Source organism: Schistocerca serialis, chromosome 7 (assembly GCF_023864345.2).
Source record: "Schistocerca serialis cubense isolate TAMUIC-IGC-003099 chromosome 7, iqSchSeri2.2, whole genome shotgun sequence".
NCBI lineage: Eukaryota > Metazoa > Arthropoda > Insecta > Orthoptera > Acrididae > Schistocerca > Schistocerca serialis.
In genome coordinates this window covers 124,929,003-124,942,532 of record NC_064644.1, presented here as the reverse complement: position 1 = coordinate 124,942,532, position 13,530 = coordinate 124,929,003, and the positions used below count along the sequence as shown (strand labels likewise).

The 13,530-nt window shown below is 38.6% G+C and overlaps 2 protein-coding genes across 2 annotated transcripts in view; one reads left to right on the top strand and one right to left on the bottom strand.

Moving 5' to 3' along the window:
• Positions 1 to 3,692, bottom strand: part of LOC126412317 (E3 ubiquitin-protein ligase Iruka-like) — a 152,599-nt gene extending 148,907 nt beyond the window's left edge. The window contains exon 1 of the mRNA XM_050081838.1: positions 3,409 to 3,692. Within this exon, the coding sequence (XP_049937795.1) occupies positions 3,409 to 3,492 (84 nt within the window). The 5' untranslated portion in view covers positions 3,493 to 3,692. The remainder of the gene's footprint in view (positions 1 to 3,408) is intronic.
• Positions 3,693 to 3,804: 112 nt separating this feature from the next.
• Positions 3,805 to 13,530, top strand: part of LOC126412315 (DET1 homolog) — a 72,071-nt gene continuing 62,345 nt past the window's right edge. Inside the window, exons 1-2 of the mRNA XM_050081836.1 lie at positions 3,805 to 5,168; positions 5,265 to 5,548. Coding sequence (XP_049937793.1) covers positions 4,173 to 5,168; positions 5,265 to 5,548 — 1,280 coding nt within the window. The 5' untranslated portion in view covers positions 3,805 to 4,172. The remainder of the gene's footprint in view (positions 5,169 to 5,264; positions 5,549 to 13,530) is intronic.

Here is a 13,530-nt window from a genome sequence, read left to right as displayed (position 1 = left end):
AAAACTAAACTGAAACATAACAGCAAAAGCGAAAATGGTAAACTGCTCTCTGGCGGCTTGTGACGTCCTTGTCCAAAGCCGACGGGTTGTATCCCCTGCTGCACTAGACCCGAGTTAAAATATCTGCTGACAGTTGAAAATTCTTAACCAATGGCTGTTTATGCTGATGTAATAAGCTGGAATTATGTTTTTTTGATTTCTTTCTCAAACTGAAGGTTTGTCTCAGTTCTAACCTCTCTTAAAATTTGCTTTCTTTCTGTCCTCCCTACCCTAAAAAAGGGTCTTTTCTGAATCCTATAACCACTGGTATTTTACCACTCATGACAGTGCCTCCCCCCTTTAACTTCCCTGCTATTTCCCCAGCCAATTTACCCTTCCCCTTCCTGTTGAGGTGAAGGCCATGCCTAGTATAATCCCACCTACTGATAGAATCAACATGAACCACACCAACGTGTGACCCCGCACCCGACAGGAGCAGCCGTTCCAGCTCCAAATTAACTCTCTTGACACAAGAGTTCAAATGAGGTCGGTCATGGCGCCCAAGAACAGAGACAAACTCAACACTAGTATGCTTCGATGCTGATGCAATCTTCGCCAGGTCACACACTATACTGTACCCAGGATCCCTGTCACTGTTACCTGCCCCACCCACTATAACCACGGTGTCTTCCTTAGTGAAATCTTTGCAAAGTGATCCTAAATCCTCTGTCACCTGCTCCAGACCAGCACTAGGTTTAAAAAAATTGGTGACCTGGTATTCTGATCCTAGTTCATCCTGCAAAAGTTGGCCAACACCTCTTCCATGGGAACTACCTAACAACAACACTTTCTTTCTCTTTACTGATTTCCCTACATTCTTACTTTTCAATTTGCTGCTGAAAGTTTGTTGTGCCCTGTCTACATCTGCAACTGCTTGAGGCTCACCAGCTTCTAACTGAAGCAACAGGTCAAATCTATTTTCCACATTCACCATAAAGCTGTCAGACAAAGTTCTAGGCCTGTTCCTCCTGTTGCCTGTTGCCACTTCCCACCTCTCTTTACCCTTCTCCCTCCTTAACCTGTCAAGATCTCCCCTGGCCTTGTCTAACTCAGCCTGAAGGGCGGCAATTTTCCCCTCCTGTTCTAGTATCTTCCTATCTCTACTACAAATCCTACAAAACCACTGATGAGTCTCATTTACTTCCCCTATTCCCACACCACTACAGTCACCCACATGGAAAAAACTACAGCACCCATCACACCAAAGCCCCGACCTAACAATTCTACAGCAAGTCAAGCACTTTTCACTCATGAGAAACGTATTGGTTTATTAAGAATAAGTCAGTTAAATTACAGATAAACACGAAAATATGGTTACACAAATTTGGCCTATACGCAACTGTGTGTAAACAAAAACAAAAGTGCAAAGTTTCTGAAAACAACAACTTAAATTTTACACTACTTTCCGGAATTGCTAGTTAAATAATGAAGAGGTAGCTAAGTTAAATTGCTGGAGAGAGCAAGGAACAACTAAACGAAATTCTATAGATTTGCTGCAACACCAACTACTACAGGAATTTTTCCATGAGTGATACCACTACCACCACCCACTACACTGTCACCTATAAGCTTAGCTAGTCTCCCCTTCCCCTTCTTTACAGCATTTATTGGTAACCTGCCATGTTTATCCAAAAAGTTCCTGATGATTACAAATACCTTTCTACAGATAGACTTACGATGTATCAAGACAATGAAAAATTTAGAAAGTCTTCTTTGCCTCAGCATATGACATGTGCTTAGTCACGTTAATGCCTTCAACTATCTTCTCTTCCAGAGATATAGGACATTCCGTTTTAGACTGGACGTTTATTTACTTCAAAATTGACCCTAAATATATTATAAGCAGAGCTATAAAATCTTTGATATCAGACTTTTCATACAGATCAGCTTTGTTTAATAACACTCCTTGGAAGCAACAAATATTCTGGCAGGTGGAGCATCAACCAGTATCAGTTTCAAATTCCTTTACGCATGATTGACAGGATAGTGAAACAAGTCGTTCCTGTCATTTTGAATGTTCTTAAAGGTAATTAGATTGTAAAAGTTCCTATAAACAACACAGAAACACACAACTGCAATGCACTGAAACATGGCGAATTAGTTGTATAATTTTCACCTGTTGCATTCTACTTTTTCAACCTATCACTTCCCCGTTAATAGCTAAAAAATCAGAAAAATCATCAACTGTAATATTACAGTAACATATGCTTACTACTTTAAACAAAATGCTATTATTACATGATTTATAAATTTTCAGTTTTTGAATTTCCTCTGCAGATCATGACTAGGTCCAATTACGTTCAAAACATTAGTTTCTTTGTTTTGCCATGGCAAAATCTGTTTGGGTGATCAGCTACGCAATGGTGTGAAACTGTCTCGGGTGATCACCAAAGAAGATTTTATCACTAGAATAGGGCAACAAAGCCTGCAATCACATAACAGGGATAACTGATATTTTCCTACATTCCTTGTGCTTCATATAATTTTATTGCCTGATTTAGCTTTCCAAAACTTTGGTTTTCAGAGTCGTTTCTACATTAATGAGAAAAAGTTCGTAAACAAAAACATAATTGTGCATTGTGTGGCACACATTTCCCATGTTTTTATTATTTAATTGCTGGAGTTACCTAGCTCACATCACAAAAAAATACAATAGTAAACATGCCATGACCATTTCATTGTAGAAAAATTTTAGGTAGTCAGTATGTATCAATCCGGTTATCTGTGGAATGTTAACAATACAATCTAGCACACAACACAAGTATTGAATTATACGACTAATGAATCGTATAAGTTAGAAAATAGTAAAAATGTGTGAAAGATAAATTAAAAACATATTTACGGTGGAATGTCGTTGAACAATGGTTCGATAACACAAGTAGCAGGTCATGTAACAGACTTGTCGTTCTAGCTTTGGTGGAAAACGCTTCGGACCTCACGAAACTAACCGTATTGAGCTATGGTATTAACAGCACTTCAAGCATTTATTCAGTTCAATTATACTCCCTGAGATAAAGCTTTCTTGTGATCTGCTTAATGGACACAGAAACAAACATACAAAAAATTATTTTTTGTAAACAAATGCTTTTTCAAATAAAAAAGTGATACTTTCACACGCGGAAACGTGAAATGAAACTCATGTACAAAAACACAAACACATAATTGTGACAGGATATGAGGCTCAATTTCAACCCATGTATTAATATCGATGTAAGAAAGAAATAGATCCAGATTACAACAAATAACGTAATAATACTGAAATCCTGTACTTATGTTACATGATAGATGTGATAAAATTATCTAGTCCTAGTGACAGATCACGATTTTTCCCCATGTCTAAATAACACGCAAATGTGTTGTCAAACTTACCGGTAGCAATGGAGTTATTTCCACACTGCATTTATGACAAAAAAATCTAGAAAGTTGAGGCGCCTCCACTACTGCTTCAGCCATGGTTGTATTTTATATTCAGACTTAAATTCTCACCACCTAAAACGATGTTCCACGATATAGGTTCTATATTACTCTCCAGCAGGCCTTCCAACCGTAAACCACTGGTGTAAGGCGTTAACGCAACCCATTACTATAATATCCAAAGATTTTTACATATTGTTAAACTTCACAGTATATTATTGTTTGTATTATTTATCTGTATAACTCAGCCACGTGGAAATTTACAACATTCTTCGACAAAATAAACCCAAAGATGTAAGAAACAGTTAATGTTTCTGCATGTTTTCAGAAAACAAAAGTGAATCAGGGAACTACAACATGATGTCTACGTCAATCACATATTGACATCATTTACTCATGTGCTGCATATCTTTCATTAACATTCTAGTGTTTAGATACAATGGACTGTGCTGTGTGCTCGATGACATTTGCCACTGAGAACATCTTTGTGAAAATGATGTCTCTGTAGCGTTTTTCTTAGTTTACCATAACTGTGAGTTGTACAGCATGATAAACAAAAGTGCGATGGAAACTGAGTCGTCTGTAAAGTATGTTTGTTGACGTACTGCGTACCTGTGGATACGTGTAAAGAAGTTCGTCATGTTTTTCACAGTTTTCATAAGCTAAAAGCGGCATCAACATGTATAGGAAAACGTGTAGTGTTGCAACGTTTATGAACAATGGAAGACAATCTGAACGAAGACACCTGTAAACACACCATAAAACCAAGATACATCCCTCCACAGAATATTGTCCACCGATTAAGGAAGAGAGAAACATTTGGAGCCGTTCATCCGGGTACACATTTCCACGTTGCTAGGGAATTTCATCAAAACGTTTTCCCCAATTTCACAATAATAAATGTCGAGAAACCACCTTGTTTTCTCCGAAAATTCAGTCCAGATGGCCAGTACTTCATTGCTTTTTCATCCGATCAGACATCGCTGGAAATCTATGAATATCAGGGATGTTCAGCAGCTGCCGACCTCGTTCAGAACTGTAAGGGCGAATATATTGGACACACCAGCGACCGAGAGAGTGAGTACATACGAAGTTCAGTCTTCAGTCGTTTCTTTAAGATCAAATATACCGTCAATGTTGCGCAGAGTGGAGAGCAACTTAATAGAGAGTGCAGCCTGTTTACCGACGATGGTCGGTATGTTATTGTTGGTTCGGCAGCTTTTATTCCAGACGATTTGCGCCCTCATTTTTATGAAATTTACACAAATAACGAATCGGTGACACCAAACCCTCGCTCACCATTGGAGGATTACTCTCTTCATCTAGTTGACATTCAAGCTGGCCGTCTTTGTGATACCAAAATGTTTAAAGTTGATAAAATATTCTTATCTCACAATCAGGGTTTGTACTTGTACAAAGATACATTAGCCGTACTCTCAGTACAGCATCAGACAATACATATTTTTCAGTTGTGTGACGGCATGTTTATAAGTGTGCGAACTATAGGCCGTTTCTGTTATGAGGATGATGACTTCATTCTGTCACCAGTATCGAACCCAGGACAGAATTCTATTAATTACCGAGCCTTTAGAGAAAAAAGTATAAACTGTATGAAACACAGACTGTTGGTTTTCTTGTTCAAGAGAGCGAAGCATATTTCGGATACAACCAATGACCCGTATGAACTACGGAAATTTTATCAGTACTTTGATCAGGTAAGTTTCACTCTACAATTGAAATGCTATGTAACATCACATTACTGTAGTTTACTTAAAGCCGATTTCTACTAAACCATTCCTTCTCTGATTTAGTTTAGGGCACTCCGAATGTGGAGGATGCAGCTTCTGGATGAGAATCATCTGCTTGTCAAGTATGCAAGTGAAGATATTGTTACATTAAAAGCAACAGAGGCCAATGCTCAGTCATCCTTTTTTGTGGTGTACAATATTGTTACCACTGAAGTTATAGCTGTGTATGAGAATACATCTGAAGAACTCCTTGAGCTGTTTGAAAACTTTTGTGATTTATTTCGAAATGTAAAGTTACACTCGGAGTCACAATTTACATGCTCTCCATCCAACAACATATATGCAAGGTAATTTATTTCTTAACTTATAGTAATTGGTGAGATCAGTTCATAATAAGGAAAGGAAAGAGTTAAGCAAAACCCTTCTCACTGGGGTTGTAGGAGAAAAGGTGGGCATTAATTAAGATTTCCGGTCATGTAGCACACAGTTTTAAATGTGGATGTATTTGGGCCAATTCACTCTCTGATTGTGAATGTAAAAATTACTAGATTATAAATTATGGTCCTTTTTTTATATATATAATATAAAAGTCATTAGATTCACTGATTATCACTGGCTACTGTATAGTCCTACTATCAACTGATTAACTATGACAAATGGAAATGAGCTGCCAACAGCAGCACATAGCAGAAGAGATACCAACACTTTAACCTGTTTGAAAGCTCTGTAGACAAATTTGAGAGCCCCCCCATATATATATATCAGGTTAAAGTGTTGGTATCTCTTCTGCTATGTGCTGCTGTTGGCAGCTCATTTCCATTTGTCATAGTTAATCAGTTGATAGTAGGACTATACAGTAGCCAGTGATAATCAGTGAATCTAATGACTTTTTTTGGCAGAAGATATGAATTGATTACTTTTGTTTTCGATACAGATAGTGCAAGATTGGCATTTATTGAACTGGCTATTACAGATCAGGCCTATGCAGTTGGTTATTGGTTTTTGTATTTGTCTTGTATGTTGCATAGATTATGACAAGATTTTTTGGGATATTGTTCTGTATTTCAATGTTATAATTTCGTAATGAGTTGTCAAAGTCAGCAAATGTCACTGGAGGAAAACTGGCTATGGTAATGGACTGATACATAGTGTAGACCAATGATTGTTTCTAAAACTTGGTGCATTTTTTTCGAAATGTCCTGATTTACGAGATTGTGGTTATGTAAGAACCTAAGACTTCATTTAAATGTTATGAAATATTATGTTTTATGTGACAACATTTTTGCATAATATGTGTATTGCATTATGCCATGACCTAATTTCATACACTCCTCAACATGACATTGTTTATTGAAGACTATTTTCTCATTGGTTCTATCATCTTTTCTAATCATCCGACTCACCATTGATTAGATTCACTCTCCCATCACTCACTACATAAACATTTACCAACTATGGCATACATTGTAAAAGCCACAGACACTGTAAGTGCAGTTCTACATCTGGCCTAGTTTTACTCTGCATGGATACCACATCTACAAAAATTCAATGCTGCATCCTCATCATCCATTCCATTAACAGCCCTAGTAGTCAGCTGCTGTCTGCTTTCATCACTTGTTTGGCCAATACACAGTTTGCTGTGGCAGTTGCATTTACCTAATGTCTTGAAGTTAGTTTTGTTTGTGGTCTACATCTACATCCATACTCCGCAAGCCACCTGACGGTGTGTGGCGGAGGGTACCTTGAGTACCTGTATTGGTTCTCCCTTCTATTCCAGTCTCGTATTATTTGTGGCCTTGAAATCAACCTACAATAAATGATACTTTAAGCTCTTTGGCTGTTGTTTCATTGTGGTTAAGATCTCGTGAACTGTGGCTAGCAGTTTTCCTCATAAATTTAATCTCCATGACTTTTAAGTGTTTCCTTGAGCTTGATTGCAAATGTTCGCACTCATCTACGATAACAGAACACTAGTCAAGCTAAGACTCTTCTGTGTAATCTATTCATCTTATTTGCTTGTGGACTTGCGTTGTTCTGGAAACCTTGTTGATAATTGCATGTTGTGTTGTAGTTTTGTATTTTGTGTGATAACATGTAAGTATCCAAAAAAGAATTGATTTGCTCTGTTATTGAAATATCTAAATGTAAATTTTGCTTTTATCAATTTTTTCCTCCTTGAGGGTGACTTTGCTTACTGTTGCTAACAAAAACGTTTTTGCTGTGATATTTACAGTTATATTGATGTCAGTGTTAAACAGAAACCTTGCCATACTCAAACGGAAACTTCTGTTCCTAATTTCATAGAGCTCACATTTTCCCTGAATAATTTATATACTGATTGTATAACCTGATTAGGCATTTCATCGTCTAGCTAATTCATTATGTCAGATGTTTCCATATAACCATTGAATGCTGTGTGTGTTTCTGTATTAAATTCTCTATGTTGTTGAATCAAATATTTTAGATCAATATAGGCTTCAGAGTGAGACCTACCTTAGGAAAATAGTTTATTTTTCACTTACAGATATTCATAGTTAGTTTGAAGTTTAGTTTTGTTTGGGCAAAAGTTTTATATTGACTCCTTAACCTGTATACCTCAGTATAGTTTTCACAGTCTTTAAGATTTTGTTTTTTTAATTACTGGTATAATAATAACTTTTTGCCAAGGTGGTGGTGGTGGTTCTTCTTCTCCTGCCCATATTTATTAGCAGTCCAAGAAATTTTGAGTTTAGTCTGCAATCAACATAATTGCTGATGATTTGGGAATGCAGCTGGCCGCCCATTTACTGTGACACATGGTCTTTCATCTAGGCACCTACCAGACATCGAAACCGAGCGAGGTGGCGCAGTGGTTAGCACACTGGACTCGCATTCGGGAGGACGACGGTTCAATCCCGTCTCCGGCCATCCTGATTTAGGTTTTCCGTGATTTCCCTAAATCGTTTCAGGCAAATGCCAGGATGGTTCCTTTTAAAGGGCACGGCCGATTTCCTTCCCAATCCTTCCCTAACCCGAGCTTGCGCTCCGTCTCTAATGACCTCGTTGTCGACGGGACGTTAAACACTAACCACCACCACCACCAGACATCAAGTGAGCTGTCAAAGACTGACATTAACAACCCATGTCACACAATTTATTACCAATGGAAGAAATTGGTGATGTCTGTTGATATAAATTTGTTTTGGAGAAAAAATAGTTATTTATCCTCTTTAATGTGATTCCCCTTCACACATGTATTTGATGTTGTTTACAGCCATGACTGGTTTTGAGGAGCTCAAGGCTTCATCACCTGGCATATGTGGTGAAAATATTTATCAATGGTCATCATGTGAGCACAATAATGAAGCCCTGAGTGTGCCTGTAGCTATTAATAAACAACATTAAATACTGTTGTGTGAAGCTGCCATCTTAATAAGGAAAATAAATATTTCCACAACACGAGTAGCCGATGTCACACCTCTAGGGCTGTACTCCCATGTCATCATCAAGTACCCAATACACCAGGAACATTTCAAGATTTGCAAACAGTTTATTGAAATGTGTCCAATTTTAAGTCCCTCTTCCTCTGCTGCTTTATTATTGTTAACAGAACTTCAGTGTTGAGTTTAATTCTGCCTCATTTTTTTAACATGCTGTTGTTGTCGCCTTCAGTCAGAACACTAATTTGACATAGTTCTCCACACTATTGTATGTTGTGCAAGCATCTCCATCTCTGAATAACTAGTGTAACCTATCGTTTTGAACCTGCTCACTGTATTCACCTATTGGTCCCCCCCACACACTTGCCTCCAACCCTAAATCAGTGGTTCCTTGATGTCTCAGAATGTGTCCTATTAACCAGCCCCTTCTTTTAATCAAGTTGTGCCACAAATTGCTTTTGTCCCCAATTCTATTCAGTACCTACCAATTAGTTGGATTCTCTTCTTGCCAGAACTCTAATCTATGTTGAAGCAAATTATTCTTTGACTTTGTGACACTTGGCATATTGACCATAAAGTTCGGGAATAGTTTACCTTTGATTTTCTATTAATCACATGCTCATTGATATGACAGCCTATGTGCCTACTGTTTCACCTGAATGACACATTCAAACTGAAAAATTTAATGTTTCTCTGTAAGTCCATCTTTATATTAGATAGTTGCAGGACCTCAGCTGCTCAATAAAAAATGTCAAACCAAAAACATCTTTAACCATAGAATGGTGGCATTGGCTGCTCATGTTGTTTAAATATTCATTTTCTGTATTATGATGAGCCATCAGAAAAGGGAAACTAGAAGAAAAGAGAGAGAAAATTAATAATTTTGTTTGTAGTTTAGAAAGGGATCTAACGATTCCAAAAAACAACTATTCATTATTACAGCACTTCAGCCAAGATGTCAACTCACACAGCTGTATTTAATTTTGTCTTCAGAAGTGTCTGTAGTTGTGTACTTTTGAAATGCTTTTTGTTTTTCTTCTATGATTATGACAATTTTATCTCTTCAAATTATTGGTCTTTTATGTTGTAATGGAGGTTTTAAAACACCTTGTTTTAGAATTTTACAGCTGTTTCAATAGTCATCATTTATGTGGCCTGCTGCTTCAGAATTCTGCTTTTTTCTCTCTCTCTCTCTCTCTCTCTCTCTCTCTCTCTCTCAGTCTACTGACTGGTTTGATGCGGCCCGCCACGAATTCCTTTCCTGTGCTAACCTCTTCATCTCAGAGTAGCACTTCCAACCTACGTCCTCAGTTATTTGCTTGACGTATTCCAATCTCTGTCTTCCTCTACAGTTTTTTGCCCTCTACAGCTCCCTCTAGTACCATGGAAGTCATTCCCTCATGTCTTAGCGGATGTCCTATCATCCTGTCCCTTCTCCTTATCAGTGTTTTCCACATACTCCTTTCCTCTCCGATTCTGCGTAGAACCTCCTCATTCCTTACCTTATCAGTCCACTTAATTTTCAACATTTGTCTATAGCACCACATCTCAAATGCTTCGATTCTCTTCTGTTCCGGTTTTCCCACAGTCCATGTTTCACTACCATACAATGCTGTACTCCAGACGTACATCCTCAGAAATTTCTTCCTCAAATTAAGCCCGGTATTTGATATTAGTAGACTTCTCTTGGCCAAAAATGCCTTTTTTGCCATAGCGAGTCTGCTTTTGATGTCCTCCTTGCTCCGTCCGTCATTGGTTATTTTACTGCTTAGGTAGCAGAATTCCTTAACTTCATTGACTTCGTGACCATCAATCCTGATGTTAAGTTTCTCGCTGTTCTCATTTCTGCTACTTCTCATTACCTTCGTCTTTCTCCGATTTACTCTCAAACCATACTGTGTACTCATTAGACTGTTCATTCCGTTCAGCAGATCATTTAATTCTTCTTCACTTTCACTCAGGATAGCAATGTCATCAGCGAATCGTATCATTGATATCCTTTCACCTTGTATTTTAATTCCACTCCTGAACCTCTCTTTTATTCCCATCATTGCTTCCTCGATGTACAGATTGAAGAGTAGGGGCGAAAGGCTACAGCCTTGTCTTACACCCTTCTTAATACGAGCACTTCGTTCTTGATCGTCCACTCTGATTATTCCCTCTTGGTTGTTGTACATATTGTATATGACCCGTCTCTCCCTATAGCTTACCCCTACTTTTTTCACAATCTCGAACAGCTTGCACCATTTTATATTGTCGAATGCTTTTTCCAGGTCAACAAATCCTATGAAAGTGTCTTGATTTTTCTTCAGCCTTGCTTCCATTATTAGCCGTAACGTCAGAATTGCCTCTCTCGTCCCTTTACTTTTCCTAAAGCCAAACTGATCGTCACCTAGCCCATTCTCAATTTTCTTTTCCATTCTTCTGTATATTATTCTTGTAAGCAGCTTCGATGCATGAGCTGTTAAGCTGATTGTGCGATAATTCTCGCACTTGTCAGCTCTTGCCGTCTTCGGAATTGTGTGGATGATGCTTTTTCGAAAGTCAGATGGTATATCGCCAGACTCATATATTCTACACACAAACGTGAATAGTCATTTTGTTGCCACTTCCCCCAATGATTTTAGAAATTCTGATGGAATGTTATCTATCCCTTCTGCCTTATTTGACCGTAAGTCCTCCAAAGCTCTTTTAAATTCCGATTCTAATACTGGATCCCCTATCTCTTCTAAATCGACTCCTGTTTCTTCTTCTATCACATCAGACAAATCTTCACCCTCATAGAGGCTTTCAATGTATTCTTTCCACCTATCTGCTCTCTCCTCTGCATTTAACAGTGGAATTCCTGTTGCACTCTTAATGTTACCACCGTTGCTTTTAATGTCACCAAAGGTTGTTTTGACTTTCCTGTATGCTGATGAGTCTGTCCTTCCGACAATCATATCTTTTTCGATGTCTTCACATATTTCCTGCAGTCATTTCGTCTTAGCTTCCCTGCACTTCCTATTTATTTCATTCCTCAGCGACTTGTATTTCTGTATTCCTGATTTTCCCGGAACGTGTTTGTACTTCCTCCTTTCATCAATCAACTGAAGTATTTCTTCTGTTACCCATGGTTTCTTCGCAGCTACCTTCTTTGTACATATGTTTTCCTTCCCAACTTCTGTGATGGCCCTTTTTAGAGATGTCCATTCCTCTTCAACTGTACTGCCTACTGCGCTATTCCTTATTGCTGTATCTATAGTGTTAGAGAACTTCAAACGTATCTCGTCATTCCTTAGTACTTCCGTTTCCCACTTCTTTGGGTATTGATTCTTCGTGACTAATGTCTTGAACTTCAGCCTACTCTTCATCACTACTATATTGTGATCTGAGTCTATATCTGCTCCTGGGTACGCCTTACAATCCAGTATCTGATTTTGGAATCTCTGTCTGACCATGATGTAATCTAATTGAAATCTTCCCGTATCTCCCGGCCTTTTCCAAGTATACCTCCTCCTCTTGTGATTCTTGAACAGGGTATTCGCTATTACTAGCTGAAACTTGTTACAGAACTCAATTAGTCTTTCTCCTCTTTCATTCCTTGTCCCAAGCCCATATTCTCCTGTAACCTTTTCTTCTACTCCTTCCCCTACAACTGCATTCCAGTCGCCCATGACTATTAGATTTTCGTCCCCCTTTACATACTGCATTACCCCTTCAATATCCTCATACACTTTCTCTATCTGTTCATCTTCAGCTTGCGACGTCGGCATGTATACCTGAACTATCGTTGTCGGTGTTGGCCTGCTGTCGATTCTGATTAGAACAACCCAGTCACTGAACTGTTCACAGTAACACACCCTCTGCCCTACCTTCCTATTCATAATGAATCCTACACCTGTTATACCATTTTCTGCTGCTGTTGATATTACCCGATACTCATCTGACCAGAAATCCTTGGCTTCCTTCCACTTCACTTCACTGACCCCTACTATATCTAGATTGAGCCTTTGCATTTCCCTTTTCAGATTTTCTAGTTTCCCTACCACGTTCAAGCTTCTGACATTCCACGCCCCGACTCGTAGAACGTTATCCTTTTCTCATGGTAACCTCCCCCTTGGCAGTCCCCTCCCGGAGATCCGAATGGGGGACTATTCCGGAATCTTTTGCCAATGGAGAGATCATCATGACACTTCTTCAATTACAGGCCACATGTCCTGTGGATACACGTTACGTGTCTTTAATGCAGTGGTTTCCATTGCCTTCTGCATCCTCATGTCGTTGATCATTGCTGATTCTTCCGCCTTTAGGGGCAATTTCCCACCCCTAGGACAAGAGAGTGCCCTGAACCTCTATCCGCTCCTCCGCCCTCTTTGACAAGGCCGTTGGCAGAATGAGGCTGACTTCTTATGACGGAAGTCTTCGGCCGCCAATGCTGATTATTTATCAAAATTTAGGAAGTGGCGGGGATCGAACCCGGGACCGAAGACGTTTTGATTATGAATCAAAGACGCTACCCCTAGACCACGGGGACAAATTTTATCTCCCTTTGTGTACAGCCATCTAATGTTGTTTTGATTTATTAAGTTTATTTTGAACATTTTAAAATGATGATGTCAGTTTTTAGAAGATAAATAAATGTCATTCAGCATTAGCAGTCAGTGATCTATAGTGCAACAAGAATTTTCATACTGATGTCTAGGTTTCATGTCAGTTTCATCAGAGAGGTAATTCAGATTAGTTTAACAAGAAACCTTGTCATTTGTGATGCTGGATACTTCCTCATCACAGCATTAGTTTCTGCCTTAAAACCTATGATAGAGCTGTGGCCTTCTCAAATGACACCAAAAACAAATGAACCAACTCCTGAAAATCAGAAAATCAGTTCAGATGCTAATCACCAGTCAAGAGTTCTTACTTCTAACAGA